The 27,480-nt window shown below is 36.6% G+C and overlaps 1 protein-coding gene across 1 annotated transcript; it reads right to left on the bottom strand.

The window, feature by feature from the left end:
• Positions 1 to 9,650: 9,650 nt before the first annotated feature.
• On the bottom strand, positions 9,651 to 12,680 carry LOC112772054 (beta-hexosaminidase 2). The gene is made up of 2 exons (XM_025816939.3): positions 11,591 to 12,680; positions 9,651 to 10,773 (listed from the first exon to the last, which is right to left on the bottom strand). The coding sequence occupies exons 1-2, from the start codon at positions 12,426 to 12,428 to the stop codon at positions 9,833 to 9,835; spliced, it is 1,779 nt and encodes a 592-aa protein (XP_025672724.1). The 5' UTR covers positions 12,429 to 12,680; the 3' UTR covers positions 9,651 to 9,832.
• Between the last annotated feature and the right edge of the window lie 14,800 nt (positions 12,681 to 27,480).

Below are 27,480 nucleotides of genomic sequence, written 5' to 3'. Positions count from 1 at the left end.
ATTGCTTTTTCTTCTGTAACTAACCCTCTGGATGATGAATCCAGTGATAACTCTTCTGAAAATGAGTTTGTGTTGTTTGCCAAAAAATTCAGAAAAATGGTAAAGCTCAAAGGCAAAGGCAGCAGCTCAAGGAAAATAAAGAAAGACCTTAGCAAAGTAACTTGTTACAACTGCAAGGAAATGGGGCATTTCAAATCTGATTGTCCCAAGTTAAAGAAGGAGGAGAAGCCAAAAAGAGGAAAAAAGAAAGGACTGATGGCTTCATGGAAAGATTTGGAGAATGACTCCGAAGACGATGAAGAATCTGAAACAAAGTCTCAACCATGCCTTATGGCTGACCATGTTGAGCAGGTAATCGTTCCCCAACCCTGACACTGAATCTCTTCATCTTATGATAGATCATCTTTCTGAAAAAATAAGATGCTTTTTGCTGGATAATCAAGAACTTGAACAACAAATTATCATCCTTAAAGCAGAAAACGGATTTTTAAAAGAAAAGCTAAGGGAGGCCGAAACTGCTTGTGATCTTGTTGAAGAAAATAAGCAGTTGAAAGCCCAACTTAAGAGCTGTGAAAGTGATCATTCGGTTGTTGTATATGTTGATTGTTTTAGAAGGAATGAAGAGTTTCTTAAAGAGGTCAAAAGGCTTAAAGAAAACTTAGCCAAGTTCACACAAAGTTCTGAAAATCTGAATCAAATCTTGGCTAGCCAAAAACCTCTTTATGATAAAGCTGGCTTGGGGTTTTATAAATCTGTTGAAAAATCTCATTTTGAGAACATTGCCTCATCTTCCAATGATACAAGATTTCAAAACTCAAGAAACTTTAACAAAATAGCAACTCCAAGATTTTGTAGACTATGTAACCGAAATAGACACTTTTCCATACAATATTTTTTTGGTGAAAGGATGATAGGTGATAAAGTTTACAAGGTTGTTTTTTATTATAATGGCTTAGGACATAAGAGATGGTTTAACGTGAAAGGATCCAAGAAAATTTGGATACCTAAGGTCACTTGAGCTTATTTTGTAGGTGTGCCTAGCATCCAAATGGAAGGAGAATATGTGGTATATGGACAGCGGATGCTCTAGGCATATGACCGGAAAGACAACCTTCTTCATAAAGCTTGATGAATATGATGGAGGACTTGTCACTTTTGGTGATGATGCAAAAGGAAAAATAGTGACTGTTGGAAAAATTGGTAAAAGCTTTTCATCTTGTATAAATGATGTCCTTCTTGTAAATGGTTTGAAACATAATTTACTTAGTGTTAGCCAATTGTGTGATTTAGGTTTCGAAATTATTTTTAGAAAGTTTGTGTGTTTGGTTGTGTGTGAAAAAACTGGGGATATTTTATTTGAAGCTAAAAGGTGCAATAATGTGTATGAATTGACTCTTGAGGACTTGAAAGAACAAAATGTAACATGTTTTACTTCTTTTGAATCTGAAAAATGGCCATGGCATAGAAAGTTGGGTCATGCTAGCATGTACCAAATTTCTAAACTAGTTAAGAAAAATATGGTTAGAGGAATTCCAAACATCAAATTTGATAAGGATCTTACTTGTGATGCTTGCCAATTGGGCAAACAAGTAAAATCCTCTTTTAAACCAAAAGATAGAATTTCTACTAAAAAGCCATTAGAAATGTTACACATTGATCTTTTTGGTCCAACAAGAACACAAAGTTTAGGAGGTAAACACTATGGTCTTGTGGTGGTAGATGATTACTCTAGATTTGGTTGGGTACTTTTTCTTGCTCATAAAAATGATGCTTTTCATGCTTTTGTAACTCTTTGCAAGAAAATTCAAAATGAAAAAGATTTAAAAATTGCCCATTTGAGAAGTGATCACGGAAGAGAATTTGAAAACCAAGATTTTGAAAACTTCTGTGATGACTTTAGAATTTCTCATAACTTTTCATGCCCTAGAACCCCTCAACAAAATGGAGTGGTTGAGAGAAGGAATAGAAGCCTTCAAGAGATGACTAGGGCCATGCTTTGTGAAAATGAGACTCCTAAATTCTTATGGGCTAAAGCTGTAAATACAGCTTGTTACATTTTGAATAGGACAATTATTAGAAAAGGGTTGAAGAAAACCCCCTATGAGCTATGGAAAGGAACCCCTCCAAATCTTAAGTATTTTCATGTTTTTGGATGCAAATATTTTGTACTTAACAATAAAGAAAACCTTGGAAAATTTGATCCAAAATCCTATGAAGGAATGTTTGTTGGATACTCTACTACTAGCAAGGCCTATAGAATTTATCTCAAAGAGCATAGGACCATAGAGGAATCCATACATGTTACTTTTTATGATTCTAATTTAATTCCCGGTGCTGTGATAGATAATGATTCAGATGATGAAGAAACTGGAACAAGTAAAGAAAATCTCAAATCTGCTCAAAATGAAGAATCTGCCAGTCCAGTTTTGTCTCATCAGATTGAAGGAGACATTTCCATTTTGTCTCCTGAGCAGACACGAGAAACTGAAACAGTGAGACCACCAGAAACTCATCAAAGCTCAATACCACTCTGAAAGCCTAGAGAATGGAAGTCTATGAGGGGTTATCCTTATGACTTTATAATTGGTGATCTCTCTTAAGGAGTAACAACAAGATCCTCCACCAAAAGACAATCCGAACCAAGTAATTTTTCCCTCTTGTCACAAATGGAACCCAACAATGTTAAACAAGCTCTCGAAGATCCATCATGGGTCAAAGCCATGCAAGAAGAGCTTGCTCAATTCGACAAGAATGAGGTTTGGACACTAGTACCCCATCCGGATGGTAAGAAAGTTACAAGTACTAAGTGGGTATTTAAAAATAAACTTGGTGAGGATGGACAAGTTGTTCGTAACAAGGCCAGATTAGTGGCCCAAGGTTACGATCAAGAAGAGGGTATAGATTTTGATGAGTCTTTTGCTCCGGTAGCTAGAATGGAAGCAAATAGATTGCTTCTTGCCTATGCTGCCCATAAAGGTTTCAAAATATTTTAAATGGATGTTAAATGTGCTTTCCTTAATGGCTTTATTGATAGAGAAGTGTATGTGGCACAACCCCCCGATTTTGAAGATAAAGAGTTTCCAAATCATGTTTTCAAACTATCTAAGGCTCTTTATGGTCTTAGACAAGCTCCAAGAGCTTGGTATGAAATGCTTAGTGCCTTCTTGTTGGAAAATCAATTTCAAAGGGGTACCACCGACACTACTTTATTTATTAAAGCATCCAATGATGATATACTCCTTGTTCAAGTTTATGTTGATGACATTGTATTTGGATCGGCCAATATATCCTTGTGTGAAGAGTTTGGAAAACTCATGACTAGTGAGTTTGAGATAAGTTTAATGGGAGAGCTAAATTTCTTTCTTGGCCTCCAAATTAAATAAACTCCTAGTGGTACCTTTATTCACCAAGGAAAGTATGCAAAAAAACTTATCAAAAAGTTTGGCCTAAAAAATTCCAAACCAATGGGTACACCAATGCATCCTAACACAAAACTTGAAAAAGATGATGATGGCCAAGATGTGGATGAAACAAGGTATAGAGAAATGATAGGTTCACTTATGTACCTTACCTCCTCTGACCGGATATAGTCCAAAGTGTGGGTGTATGCTCAACGTTTCAATCTTACCCAAAAGAATTCCATCTTTCGGCCGTTAAGCGCATCATTAGATACATTAAGGGGACTTGTGATTATGGATTGTGGTATCCTAAATCTGATGAATTTTGTGCAGTAGAGTTTTGTGATGCAGATTATGCGGGAGATAGAGTGGATAGACGGAGCACATCTGGCATATGTTGCTTCCTTAGAAGCTCACTCAACATGTGGTCAAGCAAGAAGCAAGCCACAGTGGCTTTATCCACAACTGAAGCTGAATACATTTCCGCATCTGCATGTTGCTCTCAATTAATTTGGTTAAAAATACAGTTGGAAGATTACAAATTGAAGATCAATAGTATACCCTTATTTTGTGATAATATGAGTGCTATAAACATTTCAAAAAATCCTGTTCTACACTCAAGAACCAAGCACATTGAGATAAAATATCATTTCATTAGAGAACATGTGCAAAAGGGTACTATTGCTATTCAATTTGTAAAATCTGAAGACCAACTTGCTGATATTTTTACAAAACCCCTCTGTGAAGACAGATTCTGCACCTTGAGAAAAAGTTTGGGAATGTTTGATTTAAGTTCCATTGATAACTTGTGAAATATTGATTCTGCCCAGTTTTATCTCGTAGGAATGGAGGAGATAAAAATCAGAGTGTGTTGAATGGGCTTTGAACAAGGGAGAGGCTGTGCAGAATTTAATTTTCATGGGCCCTACCAAATCTCTTTAACTCCACCATGACGGTATTTGTTAGTTCCTCATTTTTTGAAAATCACAATTCTTTTGTTGTCTCATCAAATCTTATTGGAAGGGGATAATGTCAAATCAAATCTTTCCTCTCAACTAATCCCTTGATTCAAGGAAACCACCTTTTTAGTTTATTTCAAATAAATGGAAACCCCTTTGGTTAATAATCGCGCTCTCTTGATGGTCATTAACTCCCTCCACTATCTCTTTTCAATCAGCATTTAATGCCCCTCTAACCTCCCTCCACTCACCTCACCCTTCGGCCTTCTCTTCAAACTCCATCTCCATTCATCTTCTTCACATCATGAAAAAGAAAACGGCTCTGAGAAGAAGTAACCGAACCACTCTCCCAAAAGGTCCACCATTCTCATCACCCCAAACTCACACCCATATACACCTCCACTCCACGTCTTCTTCTACTCACACACCTCCCTCTAAACAAACCGAGACAATGCGCCAGAAAGTAATCACCCAGAAAATCTCAGGGAGAAGAAAGACTGGAAAGAGCAAACAACCAAGCGTTGAAGAAGAGGAAGAGGAATCTCACACATCACCCCCTCCATCGCTACCAAAGAAGTCCACTCCACATGCATCTGGAAAAAGCTCTCAGAAGACAAAAGTTTTATGTTACGTGACACCAGAGAACCTGCAAACTTGGAATCACTGGATTTCAAGAACAAATTCCATAAACCTCACTCACACTATGATCCCTCTCGGTTCTATTCTTGTGCCTTCTACGAATTCCACAAGGAGGTATTAGCAAAACGTCATCTTTGCTCATCCTATTTGGTGAATCTTGACTCTCTGGCTGCTAAAAGAATCAATTTCAATCTTCTGTTCGATGCCCTGAAGTGGACTCCCCTGCTCCACATTCATAAACTGGTTTACCTGGGGCTGGTCCGGGAATTCTATGCGAATATGCACCTGATAGATGGCTCAATCCATTCCTATGTAAAACGTGTTTACATGACTCTCAACCCTCAGAATATAAGCGCTGATCTAGGATACACGGATGAAGGATCAAAAGTATACATGACTGACAAATGGGATGACCAGGTTAGAGTCACTCATCAAACTGTTCTGCAACACATTTGTGCAAATTTGTCTGGCTTAGATGGATCAATTCCCACTCACAAAGCTCTCGGCCCTGAGAACTCACTGCTACACTGGATTATCATTCACATCCTGACACCACAATGTGGTTCTCACCACAGAGTAATGGTTTCTGACTCCATTATTCTCTTTGCTCTTGTTACCTCTTCTCCAATTTCCTTTGCTTATCTTATGATTCGTCACATGTGGGAATCGGTTAGAAGTACTAAAAAGGCTAATCTCCCTTATGGAATGTTCCTCACTAGTATCTTTGAGTATTTTAAAGTTGACTTAACTAATAAGGCTGTTGAGAACAAAGTTTCACAGATCAAAGGAGGAGGAGCTTCTGGGAAGAAAAGCAAGCGCTCAATGCCTTCTGAGCCGTCACTCAGCGACCTTGAGAGTCGCCCAGCCGAACCATCTAAAGTGACTGAATCCATCAAGGAAGTCCTTAATGAATTCCTCAATGTGTCCACATTAATGTTTCAATCACACAAGGCTGCCCGAAAGTTAGCATATGAAAATGAAAAAGCTTGGCAGAAATGTTAAGAACGGGTGGGCTTGATGATTCAAAGCTTTGAAGATGAGATGATGACAGAGAACAAGGAAAAAGATTCTGGCTCGGAGTACAACCTCTCAGATGATTGATGATTGTTCTTTCTTTCTTTATTTGATATTTGGCATGATAGGCTCAATCTAATACTGTGTTAGTTTATTTTGGTGCTATAGACACATGACACTGTGAGACTTTGGATATATTTTGTATTTTAGATATATTTTGCATATTCTATTCTATATGTCATCTTTTGCAGGTGCCCCTTGATGCCAAAAGGGGGAGAAAAGTGCTGAAAATTGAAATCATGAAAACAGAGAATGAAATCCGTGTGGATTTATGATTATCCTTGTTATAAATATTGTGCTTGTGATGCATTTGCTTTAATAATGTGGCTGCCTGGTTGTTAACATGTATTCTTGTGATTAAAGTAATGGATTTATCTTGATGAATATGCTTGCTACAATAGGAATAGGAATATTCTGATTCATCTTGGTAAACCTGCTTGTTGAATACTTTGTTTTTGGCAGTTCCTTTAAGCATTGGGTATGAAAATAAATGTTGAAAATTACTGTGATCATGCCGTGATTAAAAATATTTTCTTACCATAAGTATGTTGCTCTGAATTGATTGAAAAATATGTTAAAACAGCAATTTACTTTCAAAGATAATTTTTTGGTTAATTATGTTGTGTGTTTGAGCAGAAAATCAAATTATTGATAACAAATGAGTTTTGATTATCATCCAATTCTGCTCATAAATCAAGCCATTCCTCATCTTACATTGAATATGTTGAATAACATTGTTGCCTTAGGCTTGATAAAATTGTTACAGGTTGGAGCTTCCCTTGGTAAAATAGCATATATTAAGGGGGAGCCATGTGACAATTTGAAAGGGGAAGAAATATAAATCTTCAAAGGGAGTATTCCTTACTCAAAATCTTAAATTTCTTTCCATTTCAATTTTAACAATGTTTGTCATCAAGGGGGAGATTGATGAGTTTGGAAAACTCTAAGTTAAATTTGATGATGAACAACATTATTGAAATAATTAATTGCAAAATTATTAATTCTGATTTTCATAAAACATGTTAATTAATAATTTTTGTGATGCAGATTTACTATTGGGCCAGTCTGAAATATTATTGCAAGCCCAATGTTCTTATGATCACTCAGCCTTGTTCAATTTGGTATATTAAGTGACTGAAGCAATTAGTAATTATTTGGGTCAGAACCATGTTAAACTAAGCCCAAAATTGAAATACTTGCTAGAAGCAAGCTTGCATGATCCGAAACCATTAAGCAAAAAAAGCAAAACTTTCTTGCTTCCAACGGATCTCAATCTTTAATCATGTAATGGAACTCAATATTTTATTGAGAAGAATTAATACATGCATGGGAACTATGAGAGAGAAATTGTCATTGATTTGATTGATGGCATAATGAGGCACGCTACCTAAAGCAAAGGGAAGTAATTAACTTTAATTCATCAAATCCATTTGATTGCTTCTCTTTCTACACTTTCTACTCTCTCATCTTCTTTCTTCTCTTCGGTCATATCACAGGAAACTATGGAAGCTAAGTTGAGCTACCAAAAGAAAGAAGGAGCTACATGCATCAAGACCATTGAGATGATGGCAAGAAAACATAAAAATGTAGTGGCTAAGATCTGCAACCATGAAAGGAAAGATATGGTGATGAGATCTCAGCCTCTCCATACCAAAAATGAATAAGGAAGATTTCGGTCAGCAAGGAGAAGATCTTTGGGATGGCTTGTCTCTGCTTTTGAGTTCACTCATCACAGAAGGTAGCTAGGGTGGCTACATGAGGGAAGAAGCAGAAGTGGAGCAAATGAAGCTATCATCATCATGAAGTATCAAGGGCCAGAAGTTCATCTTGGAGAGCAAGGCAAGGATGAAGGGCTCGGATTGATGAAAAGTGGTGACCAAGGAAGGACTAGAGGTAATTGCATGTTGGGTTTTGCATGGGTTATCTCTTCTCTCTCTCTGGCCGAACCGGTTCTGTTTCTTGGAGAAGAAGAAGTTGGCTTGGTTTTTGGTTTCAACTGTAGAGGCTTCCCCCTTCTATAAAAAGGGAGAACAACCACGGCTTGAGACAAGGAGAAAGTGTGAGAGTGTAAGGCACAGAGTTCTCAGAGCTACCTGAGCTAACAGATTTATCTTCTCCTTCAATGTATTTTATTTTGTAATTTTTTGTTTAATTTTGTCATGTCTTGAGTCTCATGGAAAAAGGCAAACAGTGAGGTTTGTATGAAAAAGCCATAGAGCGAAAAAAGGTAGAGAGTGCAAAATTAAAAGAAAAAGCCATAGATGTCCCTAGAGTTCTTTTGTTCATCTATGTTGTGTTTCATGATTCTGTAGGAATCCCCTTGTAAGTTGGGTTAGCACTTTACAGTCTGTAATCAAGAAGATTATAGTGAAATTCCATCATTGTTTTGATGGAGACTGGATGTAGGCTGCATTGCACTTAGCAGCTGAACCAGGATATATCTGGGTGTAATTTTCTCTCTTCTCTACTCCATTTCTGTTTCTACTGCACAGGAGCTAAAACTGAAAAATATCTCGTGTCAAGTGACGAGACAAAAATAAAAGTCTCGTGGCTAGGGACAAGACAAAAATAAAAAAATCTCCTGAAGTCATTTCAAAGACCAGTAAGTGTTACTGAACAAAAAAAAAAGAGGGAGGGCTAAGATTCAACCCCCATTCTCTTAGCCACTGAAAACCATCAATATTAATTTTTCTTATAATTACATAGATAATCAAGCAATTGGAGCATCTAGAGTTGGGGATCTGTAACTGAATCAGGATTGTTTATCTCAATGTTTTCAAAATGATGTCTCATAACAAAAAAATTGTAGCTATTTCGTCAATTGTTAAATTTGATATAACAAGGCTAAATAAGTGGAATAGGCTTTTTTTTTGTACTCTTCATAGTTAGCCACAGTTGAAACCTTGGGTAAAGACGATGTTTTTTGTAGTGTACAATCACTCGTAAAAATGAATAATTTTTCAAGAGGCCTACACAACCTTCTTCTACGGCTCATTTGTTTGGATATGTAAATTTTGTGTGTGTTGTGCATAGTTATGAAAGTGGGTGGTGCTAGACATGAATGTGGAGACAGTTTTTTTTGAAAGTGAAAAAAACGGATTGTACGATTTCTTTATTAAAAAAAATTAAGAACACAAATCGGACTGTCCGATTTATATGGGAGGAAAAATCGGAGGGTCCAATTTGTAATTTTAATATTTTTTATTTTGAAAACAAAAATTGGATGGTCTGATTTTAATATTAAAATTTTTTTAATTGTCTAAAACACAAATCGGACAGTCTGATTTGTGTACTGTAAATTTTTTTAATTTTTTAAACATAAATCGGAAGGTCCGATTTGCTCTTGACACCATAACTGTGTAAAGCATCCATACACTCCATAATTGCCTCCTACACCATTTTTCCTTCCATATCTAAATTAAAAAGTGACCTTCTACACCCAATCAAAAGTAACAAAACATAAATGTTTACTCTGAATTGTTGAATTTTCTTTTTTCCCAAGAAAAAAAAAACCGCCAAATTGGTCACTGAATAATGCATATCACACACAATATAATCCCCTAAATTTTATAGTCCCTTGTAACCCTCAAAAGATATTTTTCATTTCGCAAATCATTCATGATTTTGTCAAAGGCATTTTGCGGATCATAAGTACATATTGTTTAAGAGCCAAATTGTCATCAATATGATCATTTGGGAGGGCTAATTTCATGGTTTAATATTGGGAGGTTGGGTTTCAGAACAAAAGAAGAAAATGCACAGCTACAATGGTTGAAGTGTGTTGCACATGCCAGGGTTCCTAACACACCAAAGTGGTTGAATTGGCTCAGCACCAATGCCTCTACTTACCATTCTGCTTCTCCATTCATTGAGCCTATCCGTGGCCTCAGCATACCTCTTCATACCGTTTTCGTCGCGGTTACCGGACCACAAAGTCTCAGCCATTGCAGAAGCTCTGGGCCAAATTCTCGAATCCACAACCGTACCATCAGCTTGTTCTGACCACAATGCCACTTCCCCACCCAAAACCAACTTTGCTTCTTCTTCAAGCAACCCATATGTTATATCATAGTTGTATATTGTTTGCCATGTCTTAAATGGTCCACACCAGGATCCACCATTATTCGCATCGCTTCCGGTTTGGTTGTCATAGGCACTGTTGTTCCCAACAAAGTCACCATGACCACAATCCAAGTAATAGAAGTCTGCTGACGACACGATCGCTCTGTATCCAGACGAAACTATCCTCTTGGTGTTTTTGTGTCCGTTGTTCCATGTCTGCAAAATTACATTCTCCTTAGGGAGAATAGTTGAAGAAACATGGACTGAATCACTCAGAAGAACGTCTTCCCAATAAATGACGGTCCGGTTGAGAGACATAATGAAAGGGAGAGTGTTGTTGACAAATGTTTCAAGAATTTGGTTAAGAGTTCCACCATTTGATAGGTAGTTCTGAATGGTTGGATCGGTTTTCCAACAACCTGGCACTACCTCATCGGCGCCGGCATGGTAAAAAGGTTCCGGGAACAATGTGGTCACGTCATGGATTACATTCTTCATAACTTGGTATGTCTTTGGGTTTAAAGGGTTCAAATGCCCTGTCCCTGGCTCTGCAGCCAGAATCTGGGATCCCGGGGTGAACCAGAACATGTTAGCACATGTTACAATTTCAGGGTATGCTAAAGCCCAAGATCCTGTATGCCCTGCAAATGTTTCATTTTTATGTTGATCACTATCTTCTATTGCTGAATTATGTGCGAGATCAGTGAGAATTCAGAATACAGTAATACTCTGAAAAAGACCATGTCTCAATCATTACAATTTATAATCATTTTTCCGTTTCTTTGAAATTTAAAACTACATTATTTGGTTAACAAATTTGGACTTTGCCCTGTTCTAAGGAGGTAAAGTTAGGTAAAAGATATACACTTGACATGGTTGAGTAGATTCATTTTAATATAATTGAGAATATTAATTCCTAACTTGGTATTCGATATAACTTTTAGCCTAACTGTTCGGTATCAAAGTCCTTTCAAATGAACCAGGGGTTCTTTTTGTTTAACATTTTATCTTCAAAGTCAATAACAATATTCTATTTGTTTAACTACTAGGCCTGTTTTCTCTGCAAATCATCTTCTAGAAATCAAACAAGATAAGACTAGTGCTATAATCCAACACAATCTGAGCTCGCAAAAAGATGCAAACAATCAAGATATAATAGAAAAATCACTAATCATTAATAATTACAATGAAACAAAATACAACGACATGTATACAAAACTAGGTAGAATACAACGATTAGTTAGAACTTGGAACTTTTTTCGCTATTTTCAGAGTTGTGTAAAGGGACGAGAGAAATTAATTAGTCCGATAATACTGGTATATCGTAATTAGAAAAAGGACAATAAATATTATGAGGAGTTAATACTGTGCCTAATCATCACTCAAAATCCAAAATTGTGAAGAAAAAAATTGCTAGTAATAAACAAAATTTCCGGAATTGTAAAATTGATGACTAACCAGGTGAATCAATCTCAGGAAGAACACGAACTCCATGGTCAAGCCCAAACTCCACAATGTTTCTAACATCATCAGGCGAATACACCATGTCACTATCATAAGCACCCTTATCAGCCAACCCAGGCTCAGATGGCACAAGAAGAGGGAAAGATTGGGAGTCAGTTATATGCCAATGGAACACATTCACTTTGTTCATGCTCAGGGCCTCAATTGTCCTCATGATATCTCTCACTGGATAGTAGTTCCTTGCGGTGTCAAGCATGACACCGCGATGACCGAATAGTGGGGCATCCCACACGTGAACCCCAACAGGAACACGTGTGGGAGTGTCCCATGCCAGCTGTGAGAATGTCTCCAGGCCTCTCATGGCTCCCCATGTTGTGGGAGCTGAGAGCGTTGCCGTCGAGGCATTCCAAGGAATTGAGAGCGTGTAGGACTCGTCGACGCCGTGGTGGAGTGGGGCGGAGGGGTTGGTTATGGTGATGGTGAGGGTGGAAAGCGGAGGGAGGTTTTTGGTGAGGTTTGTGGCTATGGGGACAAGCGGACGGTGGTGTTCGGTTTTGATGAGGTTGATGTAACGGTTGATTGCGGCAGAGAGGTGGTTGTTGGTGTGGTGGTTGACGGTAGTGGTGATGGTGAATGAAGGGTGGAGGAGGGTGGATTGATGAGGTGGGCCCCATGTGAGGTTTCTTGGTTTTGGCCACACGTTGATGTTAGTGGTTGTAACAGTTTTTGTTATGCTACGGTGATACGTTGCAACTACATTGGCAGTACTACTAGATAGACATAACATTAGAAGTAGAAGTAGAAGTGATGAGAGCAATGATTGAATAAGCATCTTGGGTTGTGTAATTTGTGGTAAGATTGGCTTGATTCTTGGTTATGTGATTGGGAATTTGGGATTGATATTAGGATGGGGTGGCATTAATATAGCACTATCATCGTACATGTGGCGAAGTTGACTTGAAGGGTGAAGACTTCTATCAGTTCTATACTTCTATGTGATGTGTTTCTCATGATGACAGAAATTCTGTAATGTTTGCGCATTAAAAATGTATTTTTATATTCGGATTTAACTAATGGTGATTGCGCATACAAATATTGGTATCATCATAATTTCGTAAAAATACAAAAATTTAATTAATATGTATCTTAATAACATAAATTAAAAATATATTAAAAAATTTAATTTTTGTATTTTTTTTTTTAGAAATAATATATATACTAGTCAAACTTATTAAATATACAAACAAATTAAGCTCGGTGACTACTTGGACTACATCTGATATTAGTACTCATATATTGATAGTCTCTTATTTAATTTATATTGTAAATGATGTCCATATGTGAGATAATAACTATCAGATAGTATAACTTTATTTCATTCTTTTAGTTAAAAATCTGATGAGAATTAATAGGAAAGTCCGAAAGGGAGAATAGATAGGTGTCATGGAAGGGTCAGCATGTTTGAACAGCTAGTTGTTGTTTCGTTGCTTGTTGTTTGCTTCTTAGTTGGACTCTGCGCAATAGACAAATGACGATTCTTTGCTTCAATTAGACAAGTCTATAGTCGTTTTGTGACATTGACTCGTGTGGAAAACTAAGAAGCATAGAATATATTCGGAAAAGTTCTGCATCCATGTATTTTTTACATGGTTGTTAACTAAATAATTTCTTTTATAAGTTCAGTGTATATGGATTTAGTGTGTTTCAAACTTTCGATTCGCCCCATGTATTAATTTCGGTTCACCATGTTCATGGTTGAGGGTTTAAGATTTAAGGATCTAGGGTTTAGGGTTCAGGATTTTAGGGGTTTAGGGTTTACGGTAGAATTCATGGTTTAGAATTTAGGGTTTAGGATTTAGTATTCAGGGTTCAGAGTTCAGTGTTTAGGGTTTAGGGTTTAGCGTTCAGGGTTCAGAGTTTAGGGTTCGGGTTCAGGGTTTAGAGTTTAGGATTTAGGTTTTAGGGTGCAGGGTTTAAGATTTAGGTTTTAGGGTTTTAGGGATTTAGGGTTTATGGGTTCCGGGTTCAGTGTTCAGGGTTCTGGTTTTAGTGTTTAGGGTTTAGGGTTCAATATTTAGGGGTTCATAATTTTTTGGTAAACATACAGGAGAGTGATTTAGATTACTCTTCTGAAACGAATCAAATTGACAAAGTTTGGATTATTCAATTTTAAATCGAATTGAATGGAATGCAATTGCTAATTTGAATTGAATTAAATGGACAGAGGTGTACTGAATTGAATTGAATTGAATTGATAATATGTAAATTGTAGGCAGAGTTATTTGAATTTGATTTTATATAATGGATTATGTTTCGTTCACTTAGTACTATACAATTATTTCACCATGAGTACTGTGTTTGGTTCACCATGAGTACTGTGTTCGGTTCATTCTGCACTATTCAAAACTCTTCTTTCTCACCTTCTACTACTTCTTCACCAGAAAGAGAAGGAAAAAAAGACAAAAAAATACAGCAGCAACAACAACAAAAGAATGACGATAGAGTTTCAGAGTTTAGGGTTTTAGGGTTTAGGGTTTATGGGTTCAGGGTTCAGTGTACATGGGTTCAGTGTGTTTCAAACTTTCGGTTCACCCCATATATTAATTTCGGTTCACCGTGTTCATGGTTGAGGGTTTAGGGTTTAAGGGTCTAGGATTTAGGGTTCAGGATTTTAGGAGTTTAGGGTTTACGGTCAGGTTCGGGGTTTAGGGTTTAGGGTTTAGCATTTAGGGTTCAGAGTTCAGTGTTTAAGGTTTAGGGTTTAGCGTTCAGGGTTCAGAGTTCAGGGTTTGGGTTCAGGGTTTAGGTTTTAGGGTTTAAGTTTTAGGGTGCAGGGTTTAGGGTTTAGGTTTTAGGATTTTAGGGATTTAGGGTTTATGGGTTCAGAGTTCCTCAGGGTTCTGATTTTAGTGTTTAGGGTTTAGAGTTTAGGGTTCAGTATTTAGGGGTTCATAATTTTTTGGTAAACATACAGGAGGAGAGTGATTTAGATTACTCTTCTGAAACGAATCAAATTGACAAAGTTTGGATTATTTAATTTTGAATCGAATTGAATAGAATGCAATTGCTAATTTGAATTGAATTAAATGGATAGAGGTGTACTGAATTGAATTGAATTGAATTGATAAGATGTAAATTGTAGGCAGAGTTATTTGAATTTGATTTTATATAATGGATTATGTCTCATTCACTCAATACTATACAATTGTTTCACCATGAGTACTGTGTTCGGTTCATTCTGTAGAAAGCTGTTTGAATTTGATTTTATATAATGGATAATGTTTCGTTCACTTAGTACTATACAATTGTATTGTGTTCGGTTCACCATGAGTACTATGTTCGGTTCACCATGAGTACTGTGTTCGATTTATCATGAGTACTGTGTTCAGTTCATTCTGCACTATTTAAAACTCTTCTTTTTCACCTTCTACTGCTTCTTCACCAGAGAGAGAAGGAGGAAAAGACAAAAAAAATACAGCAGCAACAATAACAAAAGAATGACGATAAGGAGAAAACACGTGAAGAAGAAGGAACGCAAAAAAGGAGGAGAATGAGGAGAAGGAGGAACGCGAAAAAGAAGAAAACGCTCCCTGCGTAAACGAGCGTGAAAAGAAGAAGAAGAAAAAGAAGAAGAAGAAGCGTGGAGGAGAAGAAGCGTTGGACAAGAACGATTTTGTTAGACGCGTGTATTTCACGTTTCATTTAATGATATTAAATTTTTTTTATGTTGGGCCAATTTGGTTACATGAATGTGTAACATCTCCGAATATATTTCAATAATTTGTTGTATTTATACGTTAGAAACATTTATGATACAAGATTTGTTCAATATTCATTTGATAAAAAAAAAGTTTTCAAATACGTTTAGCAATACTTAAATATTATTATTTGTCTAACCTTCTTCTTTTCTTATATTTTTAAAATAAATTTAAAAATAATATATTATTATATATTAAAATAAAAAAATTATTTTAAATATTTGATATAATTTAAAAATATTAAAAACACTTAAAAATTAATTTATATTTTAATATAAATAAAATATTAAAATTTTATTGAATTTATCTACAATGTATATATACATATATATTGAAACTAGTGTATATTTTATCTCATATTTCATTATATTTTGTGTTAACGTCCGCGCTGTTGAAATGAAAGTTTGAATTCTTTCTTAATACAATTTTTAATTACTTTGATCCTCGGGATTACGGTGTTCACGCATGTACCACTTGTTTATACTAAAGGAAACCGTCTTGTCAAGGTTTTCGATTTTTATCTTTTTTTTTTTAAATCCACTTAGGTTGTATTAATTTAATAATTAACTTATTAATTTACTTAAATAAATGTTGAAAGTTCGAATCTTATTTTATGGATATAAATAACAGTAATTTGTTAGTTAATGATAATTTTTTTTAATATAAATTAAAAACTACTACAAATTTTAAATGTATATTCATGACATAAAATTTTCTTTTTAATTATTACTTTGGGTATTTTCACAAATATTATTGAAAGATTAATCTTTTTTAATGTACTTATGACATGATTGAGAGATGTGTTATTATTATTATTATTATTATTATTATTATTATTATTATTATTATTAAGGTATGATTCTCATTGTGGATCATTTCATTATTTAACTCGTGTTAAAATAAAACTAAAAGTTGAATGTGTGATTAGCATATATATTTGCCAAATAGGTGATTAACCATCAGCATATGGGGATAATTTCAGGCAAATCAAATAGTTTGATTTACTCTAAAAAAATAAATAGTTTAAATTAGATATGTAGAAATCACATAATACAGACTTTTAGAAAATAAAATACGTGTCACATCTATCTACTTATCTATCTACTTAATATACTAAAATTGGGTTTTCTCCCAACTAATAAAGGTGACGTGTCGATCCCTCGTAACTCCGTTTTTCCTTCAAAATGAATGCAATTTTTTCTATTTTAAATTATTTTATAAAAATATCTTTATTATAATATATTATAGTTAATATTTAATGAATAATATATAATTATACTAATTTAGAAACATATCTTCGTTATAATTATATCAAATCAATATTTAATGCGTAATTACTGTATATAATAAAAAATTACATTAATAATAAGTAATTTACATATTTATTTTTATTTTACTAAAGTCTATATATAGTGTTTTTCTGTGGTACATGAATCTAAATTTAAGAGTCAACTCATAATTTTATATTTTTTTTACTACTTCATAGAATAAGAATGTATTCTTCGTTTTTTATTGAAGTTAATCCTTTTAAGGTACAATTTATAATTTTTTATAATATTTTTTATATACTCATTCTATTATATTATTCTTTTGATAATTTATTAATTGTGTTACTCTAAGTTATTCTTATCGTCTAATGTTCCAGTTCGATTGTCTTTTGACACAATCGTTTACAATGCATCATATCCATGAAATACCTCATCGAGTTGTCTTCACTGATTCGGGTTCCAACTACATGGATGTAAGCGTTCAAAGAAGGGGCAATAATTTCTACTTTACCGAAGGATGGTTAGATCTACTCACCTATTATGACCAACCTCCTAATAGAATGTGATTAAAGTTAGCTTTCTTGGGAGGAGCTCGATTTTTGATTGAGGAATTGTTTTCACAGAACTTTGTAGACCAAGTTCAAGTTCCATCCCCTCCATGCTTTTTACGTCTGCCCGAAAATTTTTGAAATGGAGCACATAATGAAATTGAATTCCCTCTGTTTAAGTTTAATTTTGTTAAATTCGTGACAAACTTAAATATGCAATTTTAACAATTGGTAATATATTTAAATTTTTTTATTTTAAATTTTTTAGGAGAGGGGTAAATAACTAGGTTAAATAACTAGGTAAGATTAAAAAATTATCATAAAAATTCGTATTATTTATTCTTGATAAAATTGAATCAAGAGTTATGAATTAAGTTATTTTTTTTAGTAATTATACGGATTAAATTATCAAATAAATTATATAGATTACACGGATTATAATTTATTTGATAAGATTGAAAATAATTAACTTTAAGTATATTAATTAAGTAATAATCAGTACATGATATAATTTAGAGTAATTACCCGTGGCAAGAATAATAACCCATGTTAATAGTTTCAACAGTTATCTAATAATTTTTTCCGTGATAATATAATCTTATGTGCATAACACGGGTTATTATTCTTTGATAATATTCTCATTTAATACTTTTATAATATTCTCTAAATTTAACTTTATCTACTTAATATATTAAAATTGGGTTTTCTTTCGATTTACAATGATGAGGTGTCACTTTTTTGTGAGTTCATTTTTTCTCAAAAATGATTGTACTATTCTCTTTTTTAAATTTATTTTAAAAAAATATCTTTAATTAATATAATTATATTATAATTAGTATTTAATGAATGATACATAATTATACTAATTTAAGAAATTGTCTTGATTATAATCATATCAGATCAATATTTAATGTATTATTAAACTACTTATTAATTATCAATTGAAAATATTTTTAATTATTTTATTTATAATAATAATAATAATAATAATAATAATAATAATAATAATAATAATAATAATAATAATAAATATTATTATTATTATTATTATTATTATTATTATTATTATTATTATTATTATTATTATTATTATTATTATTATTATTATGTCTGGTTTATTGAAAATATAGATTACTAAAACCGATTAATATAAAAAAACTAATAACCTTTTGAATGAAATATATTAAAATCTTTAACCTAAAATAATTATATCATTAATATCAAGTGATACTAATAAATATTTATCAAAAAATATTTAAGAAAAAATGTATTTAAATTATAATAATATTGATAAAATATAACCTTTACCCTTTTACCTTTTATCTTTTACGTGATATATTTTAAACCTTTAATTAAAATATAATCTTTTATGATATATTACAAATAATCGGGTTATAAAATAGGGCAAAAAACCATATTGAGCCAGAGCAAGAAACTTGTAACCAAAATGCGCCAAATCCAATTTCGTTTCAGCAATGAGCCAAAGTGTATTTTAATACAATTCGAACCAAGCTGGTTCGAATTGCACTCCTTCATAATTCGAACCAAGATGGTTCGATTTAATGTTCTACGTTTTTGAATAATTCGAACCAAGATGGTTCGAACTTCTCCCATACATAATTCGAACCAGTATGGTTCGAACTTCAATAACACATAATTCGAACCAGGGTGGTTCGAATTATGCTTTGTATTCGAGTCCATGTAATTCGAACCAGGTCGGTTCGAATTACTCCTAATGCACTCCTTCATAATTCGAACCAGGCTGGTTCGAATTATGTGTGATTCGACTATAAAAGGAGTTCGAATCACCCTCATTCGAACCATTATCCCTCCCCCTACCCCACAAAATCCCAGAGAAAACGACCCAGATTCTCTCCGAGAAAGACCTGAACGGACGAGTCTGCTGATGGAGGACGATCCGGCACGGTTATATCGGTTGGACGGAGTCGCTCATATAGAGGTTAGTACGGAAATTTTTTTTGATCCTAGCGTTACTTGTGCGTTAGTGGTTTTGTATCTTAGTTAGATGGTACTTTATGTTAGTGGTTTATGTAGGCGGTTTAGGTGAGGGGATCTTGTAGGTGGTTTATGATAGTGGTTTAAGCTAGCGGTATAAGTTAGTGGTTTATGTTAGTGGTTTAGGGTGGTGGTTTAGGGTAGTGGTTTTTGTTAGTGGTTTAAGTCAGTGGTTTTTGGTAGTGGTTTATGTTGGTGGTTTATGTTAGCGGTTTTTGTTAGCGGTTTTTGCAAGCGGTTTTTTTATGTGGTTTATGGTAGTTGTTTAATGCTAGGTGGTTTAAGTAAGCCGGTTTATTGAATTTGTTTCTTGTTAATGGGTCTCGGTAATTGTGGTATATGCTAGCGGTTTAGTTGTGTGGTTTAGGGGTTTCTTTTCCAGTTAGTTATCCTTCATGTAATGTTATGCTGTTTAATTTAGAAAAATGGTTAATGTAAACCTGTTTATGGAAACCGTTTTATGTAAACCCGTTTACGTAGACCGGTTTACTGTGAACCGGTTTATGTGAACCGGTTTACTGTAAAACCTGTGTAGTTATATATCTCAGTATGCGGTTCTTTTCATGCGCAGCCCGAGCGATGCATTAGGAGCATGAGGCGGCAGCAGGGCATGCGTCTTGATGACAGATACGTTCCATACTTGCAGATGGCAGGGCTATACCATCTTGCAAGGCTGAACGACCGGTGGTTCCGGCTAGACGAGGCGCTCGTCAGTGCATTCGTGGAGAGATGGCGTCCCGAGACGCACACTTTTCATATGCCGTTCGGAGAGTGCACGATCACACTCCAGGACGTGGCATACCAGCTGGGTTTGCCAGTCGATGGCCGTTACGTGAGCGGGTGCCTGTCAGAGTTCCATATATACATCGATGGAGGCCGTCCACCCTGGGTCTGGTTCCAGGAGTTGCTTGGAGTTATACCTCCTCCCAGTCAGGTTCAGAAGTACGCAGTGAACTGCAGCTGGTTTCAGGAGACCTTTGGTGAGTGCCCTGAGGATGCAGATGATGACACTGTTCGTCGATATGTCCGTGCGTACATCATGATGTTGCTAGGCACGCAGTTGTTTGCGGACAAGTCTGGCAACCGGATTCACATTAGATGGCTTCCCTATGTAGCGAGGCTGGAGCAGCTGGGTACGTACAGCTGGGGTTCGGCAGCACTGGCCTGGTTGTACCGGTGCATGTGCAGGGTGGCAAACAGACATGTTGTGAAGTTAGCGGGCCCGCTCCAGCTACTGCAGTCTTGGATCTTTTGGCGGTTTCCTCAGTTTCGGCCTGCAGGATATGAGACGTTCAGCTGGCCGTTGGCGTCTAGGTACTATACTGGGCCTATTCTTTTTCAATATGACTTAGAGAATTGCGTGTATGTTAATACTCTATTGCATAATGTTAACACAGATATTAGTATATGTAACTCATGTGTATGGTGCAGATGGGCAGGTTACAACCCTTCCGGTAGCGAGAAGGGTCCAAGAGTGCGGTCGTGGAGGCTTAGGATAGACCGGTTACAGTCCAGGGAGGTTAGTCTTCTAATTAATAACTGATGCATTTTAGTTAAATATTTTACACTTGGGTCGTACAGTTGCCCTGATAAGGGTGGGTTTGTTCTGCAGTTTATATGGATGCCGTACAGTAGCCCCGACGTACTTCAGGTGTTGCACCCGGAGGTTTTGGAGCCTCGGCACATGGCGGTGTGGCGCAGTGTGACCGCGCTGATCTACTTTGCTGTCATAGAGTGGCATCAGATAGATCGTGTTCTTCCTCAGTTTGGAGGGGTACAGGCCCCTCCGCGTCCCGCCTTGAACATCGACTATCTGATGTCTAAGGACGGGAGAGGCGGCGATCGATGGTTCCCCTCTTCCATGCCGAAGTGGCATGCATACTGGGACGCTCGTCATGACAGTGTATTGAGGTTCGAGATTGTTGCCGACCCTGGACCATCTCATCAGTTCCTTCAGTGGTGGACTCAGTTTGGGAAGAGGTTCTTGGCCCCGGACATTGAGCTGGGGGATCCGAGATCAGTTCCTATACCAGTTGAGGCCTCACAGCGGGGTCCGGGGCGAGTGCCTGACATGGATCCTCCGGATGACGTGCCTGACAGGCGCAGGGTTGAGAGGAGGATGGGTGTAGGGACACGGAGGAGTCAGCGTCAGTTCAGGTGGCCGGATCATACGGCGAGGAGTGGTGCTGACCATGGGGACGACGATGACGACCAGCCGGGCCACGTTGGAGAATGCACACACGATGGAGGTACTAGTACACACGATGGCGGTCATGGAGGTGAGTGGTATGGCACAGGGCTCGGTGACGGGGCTGATACTGGTGATGCTGGACCTGGACCGGGCCCGCTTGGAGATTACTTCGTTGGTGTGCCAGCGGATGATCAGGCTGAGCAGGGTGGTACACCTTGGCGCATATCAGGATCACAGTGGGCAGACTTTGTTGGGTCAGACTCGTTTGTTGGGGACTTCGGGAGTCCACGCTTCCTAGATGAGATCACCGCCATCATGCAGGCTGAGGTGACCCCCCGCAGAGCTGGCCAGACCTCAGGGATCCAGGCCCCCTTAGATGTTGATCTGAACGAGCCTCCATCCTCATCCGCTGGTCGGCAGTTTCGTCTTGGAGGTACCCCTACATCCGCCTTCACCGCTGCATCAGAGTCTATCGCAGGATCGTCTGCAGCACCGTTGCGTGTTGCGCCACCAGTACAGCCTGCTCCGCAGGAGGAGGAGGATGAGATAGAGGATGAGGAGCCGCTTATCCGTCGAGGTCAGAGGGCACGGGTAGCACGTCGCTGTGGTACTGGTTCGCATCTGTTTAGATGAGTCACATTTCATGTATGTTGTTTCCTCTATTTCAGTCATGTATGATAGTTAGGTGTAGTTTTCTTGTTATGTAGTGCTCTGTTTATGTATGTTGTTCCTAACTATTTGTATTAAATGAAACATGATAATATATAATGATTTCGTTTAGTTATTAAAATGAGGATGAACGAGTCTTGTAGCATAACTTCTAATGAAAGACAACATATTCATTACTACTCACAAATACCAAAGTTCAATGCATTAATCTCAACAAGGTACATTCGTGGTCAAGCAATGCATCTAACAAGACAACTTAAATGTAAACAACACTAACAATAACATCATGGAAACTAATTTCGCCCTGTCTGAGACGATCCTACTACCTGTGGGCATCTACGTCTAGTGTGTCCGGGTTGGCGACAAAGGCCACACCGTTTTGGCCTGTTTGGATCTGCCTCATCCATATTCGTCCGTATCCTTGTGGATCTAGGCCTCCCCTCTCTCGCACGCCTTCTGTTTGGGTCCGGAATCACCGTGGGCCCATCGTAGGGTGGCCAGAAGCCCTCCGGGATTGGAGGTGTGAATCCCATCCGATAGACATTGAACACCGAGCTAATCTGATAGACGCTATGAACATAGGAGCTCCAGCTCACACGCGCGTAGGCACAGCATGCAAGTGCGTGCTGACACGGGAAATGAAGCGCCTGAAAGTACCCACAGTCACATGTCCGGGAGGCAAGCGATACTCGGTAAGTACCCAATGAGAAAGTACCAGTCGGAGTGGTCTCCGCTACGGTGAACTCGGAGTTATCACGGTCATACAACGTCACCGTGAAGCACCTGGCCGTCTTCAAGTTGGCCTCAATACACTTCACCAAATGCTGACTGAACTGCTGTCCGGTGCCCATCTGGGCCTCAGCCTCTCGCCCCTTACGAACAAATAGTTCGGCCAGCCTACCATATGTTGCCTTCACCAGGGATGCTACAGGAAGATTTCTTACACCCTTTAGGATTGAGTTCACACACTCGGAGATATTCGTCGTCATGTGACCGAATCTCCTCCCCTCATCGCGATGCTGCGTCCACAAGGAGTAATCAATACGGTTCGCCCACTCACACATCGCCTGGTCTTCAGACCGCAGTATATCAAACCAGTAATCAAACTCAACCTCAGTCTTCGCGTACGCTGCATTCACGAGAAGCCTCCTAGCGTCTTTGCCCTTGAAGGTAAGGGCGAAATTAGCCGCTACGTGTCGTATGCAGAATGCACGGTACGCAGATGGTGGTAACCAACCTCCGTCCGGGGCCTCAAGCGCAGACTTGATACCGTTGTGCCTATCCGATATAACCAGCAGACCGGGCTGCGGGGTCACGTGCTGCCGTAGATGCGAGAGAAAGAATGTCCACGACTCCGCATTCTCACCCTCTACTAGTGCGAATGCGACAGGTAGAATGTTGGAGTTCCCGTCCTGTGCAATCGCAATGAGCAACGTTCCCCCATACTTACCATATAGATGTGTGCCGTCAATGCTGACTAGCGGCTTGCAATGCCGGAATGCCTCGATGCACGGAGGGAAAGTCCAGAAAAGTCTGTGGAAATAAGCTTGAGACTCGTCAACTTGTCCTCCAACTAGAACCGGGCTCGTCCTGAGGACCGCAACAGTACCAGGCATCGTCAGCTGGACACCCAACACCCACCTAGGTATCTCGCTGTATGACTCATCCCAGTCACCGTAGATGATGCCAACGGCCTTCTGCTTCGCCATCCAAACCCTCCTGTAAGTCGGCCTAAAACCAAAATGCGCTGCCGTGGCGTTGAGGAGCACCTTGATGCTAACCGATGCGTCAGCCCTGACCATTGGCATAATGAACGCCGAAATCACAGAATGATCCAAACTTCTGTGATCACTTGATATGGATGTGGCCAGGCAAGTGTGAGGGCCATTGTACCGTTTGACCTCCCAAATGCCCTTCCGCTTCCGGAGACTGAGCCGAATCAACCATGTGCACCCATTCCCGAACTCGGAACACTTGCCCACATACCGGCGGTGATCGGACTCCACCACCTTGTACTGTACCCCTCGCCGGATGCTGTAAGTCTTCACACTTAACAGGGCCTCATCTTTATCCTGGAATTGCTGACCAACCTGGAACTCTGTGAGACCAGCATTTCCTTCCGCATCTCTAGCTCCGAATCCAACAGGGTGACCTAGCGCAACCTCATGCGTCATGGCGTCCAGGTCCAGAGAAGAAAAATATGGTGGATACTGCTGTGTGCCAGAGCTAGAACCACCGCCAGCCAATGCAGGCCCAGCCGCTTGAACCTCGTCCCCGCTATCGTCCTCAATCGTTTCGGGCTCAACGTCGTCCTCATCAGGATCACCCAATTCTCCGTCTCCGACGCCAACCGGTGGAACGCCCTGTAAAGCGTTTGCCAGAACATCAAAGGATCCTACCTCGTCGCGGACGCCGTCATTCAAATCAACAGCAAATGACGGAGAGGCGACAAGTTGGGCCGCTGGCTCGTAAACTGGGACGGAGGAAGAAGCCACAGCAGCCATCGAACTGGAGCCAGCTGCCGTGGCTACATTGGCGGTATTCCGGTTCGAACCCCCTGAGCTGGATACCACATCAACCAGCTTTGCCAGCAACTCTGGTGTGCGGACCTCCGGAAACTGTCTCCGACAAAGAAACATGACTTGGAGGTCCTCATCACTACCAATCGTCAGACAATCATACTTCACTGTATCGGGCAGGATCGTGACTGGAATGCGATAGAAAAACTTCTTAATCCGCTTCGCACCTTCCAGGCCAAGTTTCATCAGCACAGCTCTAACCAAGTCATCATAGCTTGTCGTTCGATTCACCACAATATAGAGAGGATTCTTATCTGTGAACTTCACTCCGGACCGAGTTTTCCTCTTGATGGATCCTTTATGGTGTACCAAAACAGCAAAACTCTCCTCCTCACTAGCCATCTTACGTCCTCTAATGAGAGCAATTCACGTTTACAGCGTTTATATAGAGCTCTGATTCGTACTAATTCGAACTAACCTGGTTCGAACCATGATACACGTAATTCGAACCAAGCTGGTTCGAATTACTACAATCAACCTCTCTTTGGTTCGAACCAGGTTGGTTCGAACCAAGAAAGCATGTAATTCGAACCAGCCTGGTTCGAATTACTACAAGCAAGCTCTCTCCACATAATTCGAACCAACCAGGTTCGAATTACATGCTTTCTTGGTTCGAACCTTTCCGGTTCGAATTATTCAAAATTTTCCAATACTAGTTCAAACCAACTTGGTTCGAATTACTAGCTAATACAGTTCGAACCTTGGTGGTTCGATTTATATAAAAATGCCTCTTGGCTTATTGCTGAAACAAATTTCTGTTTGGCGTATTTTGGTTAAACTTTTCTGCATGTGGCTTAATATGGTTTTTTGCCCTATAAAATATATCACATGATAACTATAATTTTAATCACATTAAATACTAAAGATATTTATCAAGATATTTATTAATTTTAACAAATATTTTGATCAGATATTTTTATTCATATATTACTAAACGATATATGTTATGAATTTTATATTATATAAATTTTATAATCTTATTTTCAAGGAAGAAAAATATATACTAATAAAATATTTTAGAGAAATATCATTTTTAAAAATCTACTTAATATATTAAAATTGGATTTTTTCCCATCTAATGGAATTGAGGTATCCATTCCACATGAATTTATTTTTCGCCAAAATGAATACACTATTTTCTCTTCTAAGTTTATTTTATAAAAATATATTTATTATAATTATACTATAATTAGCATTTAAGTAATAATGCATAATTATACTAATTTAGGAAAATATCTTTATTATAGTTATATAAAATTAATATTTAATACATTATTAAACTACTTATTAATTATCAATCGAAAATATTTTTAATTATTTTAATAATAATAATAATAATAATATGATAATTATATGATAATGGCACCAGTTATTAATAACTAATTTATATTTCTCTAAATAAATTTATTTTAGAAAAATATCTTTATTAAAATTATATTATAATATTATAATTAATATTTAATAAATAATACATAATTATACTAATTTAAGAAAATATCTTTATTATCTATCTATTCTATTATATAAAAATCAGATTTTTGCACTTAATAATGGAACTGGTGTGACTTACTCTTGAGGTGTTTCCTAATTTATTTTATTTAATTCATTAAAGCAAATCAATTATAATTAATTAATTATATCAATTAATTAATTTGATTAGACATTCAAATCTCACCATTTATTATAATTTATATGAATTGACTAATTATAATTAATTACATCAATTAATTAATTTGGTTAATTATATTAATTGTTTGATTTGATTGGAGTAAATATCAAATTATTTAATAAATAATAAATATGATAACAAAATATATGAATTAATTTAATTAGTTTATTTTTCTCAATACTATCTATTTATACAATATCAAATATTTTATACTCATTTGCTCTCTTTTTTCTCTCTGTCTCCCTCCCTCCCTCCTTCCATTCCTCTGTCTCTCATGTTTAGGATACAATTTTTGTATTTATCTAATTTTTGTTTCTTTTATTTTTATTTATATATTTTATTTTTTATATTTTTGTATTTTAATTGCTTATTATTAGGTGTATACTTTTTTTACTTTTAGCTTATGATTAACAAAAAAGATATGTCATCTTTACGTTGTTTTTAAATAATCTTACTATAATTTTGTTTTGTAATATTCTATTATGTCATGTGTACTTCAATTCATATATATATATTGTCTTTTTTTTGTGATTTACAATTAATATATACATTGTTTGTGTTAATATTTTTATTGATTCTCTTTATTATTATTTTTTTTGTGTGTGTCTCTTTATTGCTCTTTTTATTTTAGTTATATTCATTGATTTCTTTGTATTGATGCTCTTTTTATTTGAAATATTGTGACAATTTAGAGTGTATGTTGTGACCCATGTGATATTCGTTAATTTGGTGTAACTTTTTAGATGGTTTATGTTATAATGTGTTTAAAGAGTTGACTTAAAATTATAATATAAAATATAAATTTATAATATGATTTATACTATGCTAAAATAAAATATTAAGATATTATCATATAGATAGTTTTTTATTTGTCTATTAGATTATTCAACTATATAAGATCTTGAAAATTATGCAATTATGTAATTAGTTGTTTTTTCATATAATTATTGTATTGATCATTTACATTAGTGAGACTATTTTTATTATTAATATTTATAAATATACTATTATTTGTTAGTAATTACTTAAAATAGATAACAAAATAAGTTATATGGTATTATTTTATTTAAATTATAAATAATTAAAAGAATAGAAGGTTAGTAATTATTTTTAAAATAGACGTTAAATTTAGTTTTTATGGTACTAATTTATTTGAGTGGTTAATAAAATTTTATAATTTTTATAT

Source organism: Arachis hypogaea, chromosome 18, assembly GCF_003086295.3.
Source record: "Arachis hypogaea cultivar Tifrunner chromosome 18, arahy.Tifrunner.gnm2.J5K5, whole genome shotgun sequence".
Classification (NCBI taxonomy): Eukaryota; Viridiplantae; Streptophyta; class Magnoliopsida; order Fabales; family Fabaceae; genus Arachis; species Arachis hypogaea.
Note: the sequence above shows the minus strand (reverse complement) of the source record. Positions and strands in the feature narration are given on the sequence as shown.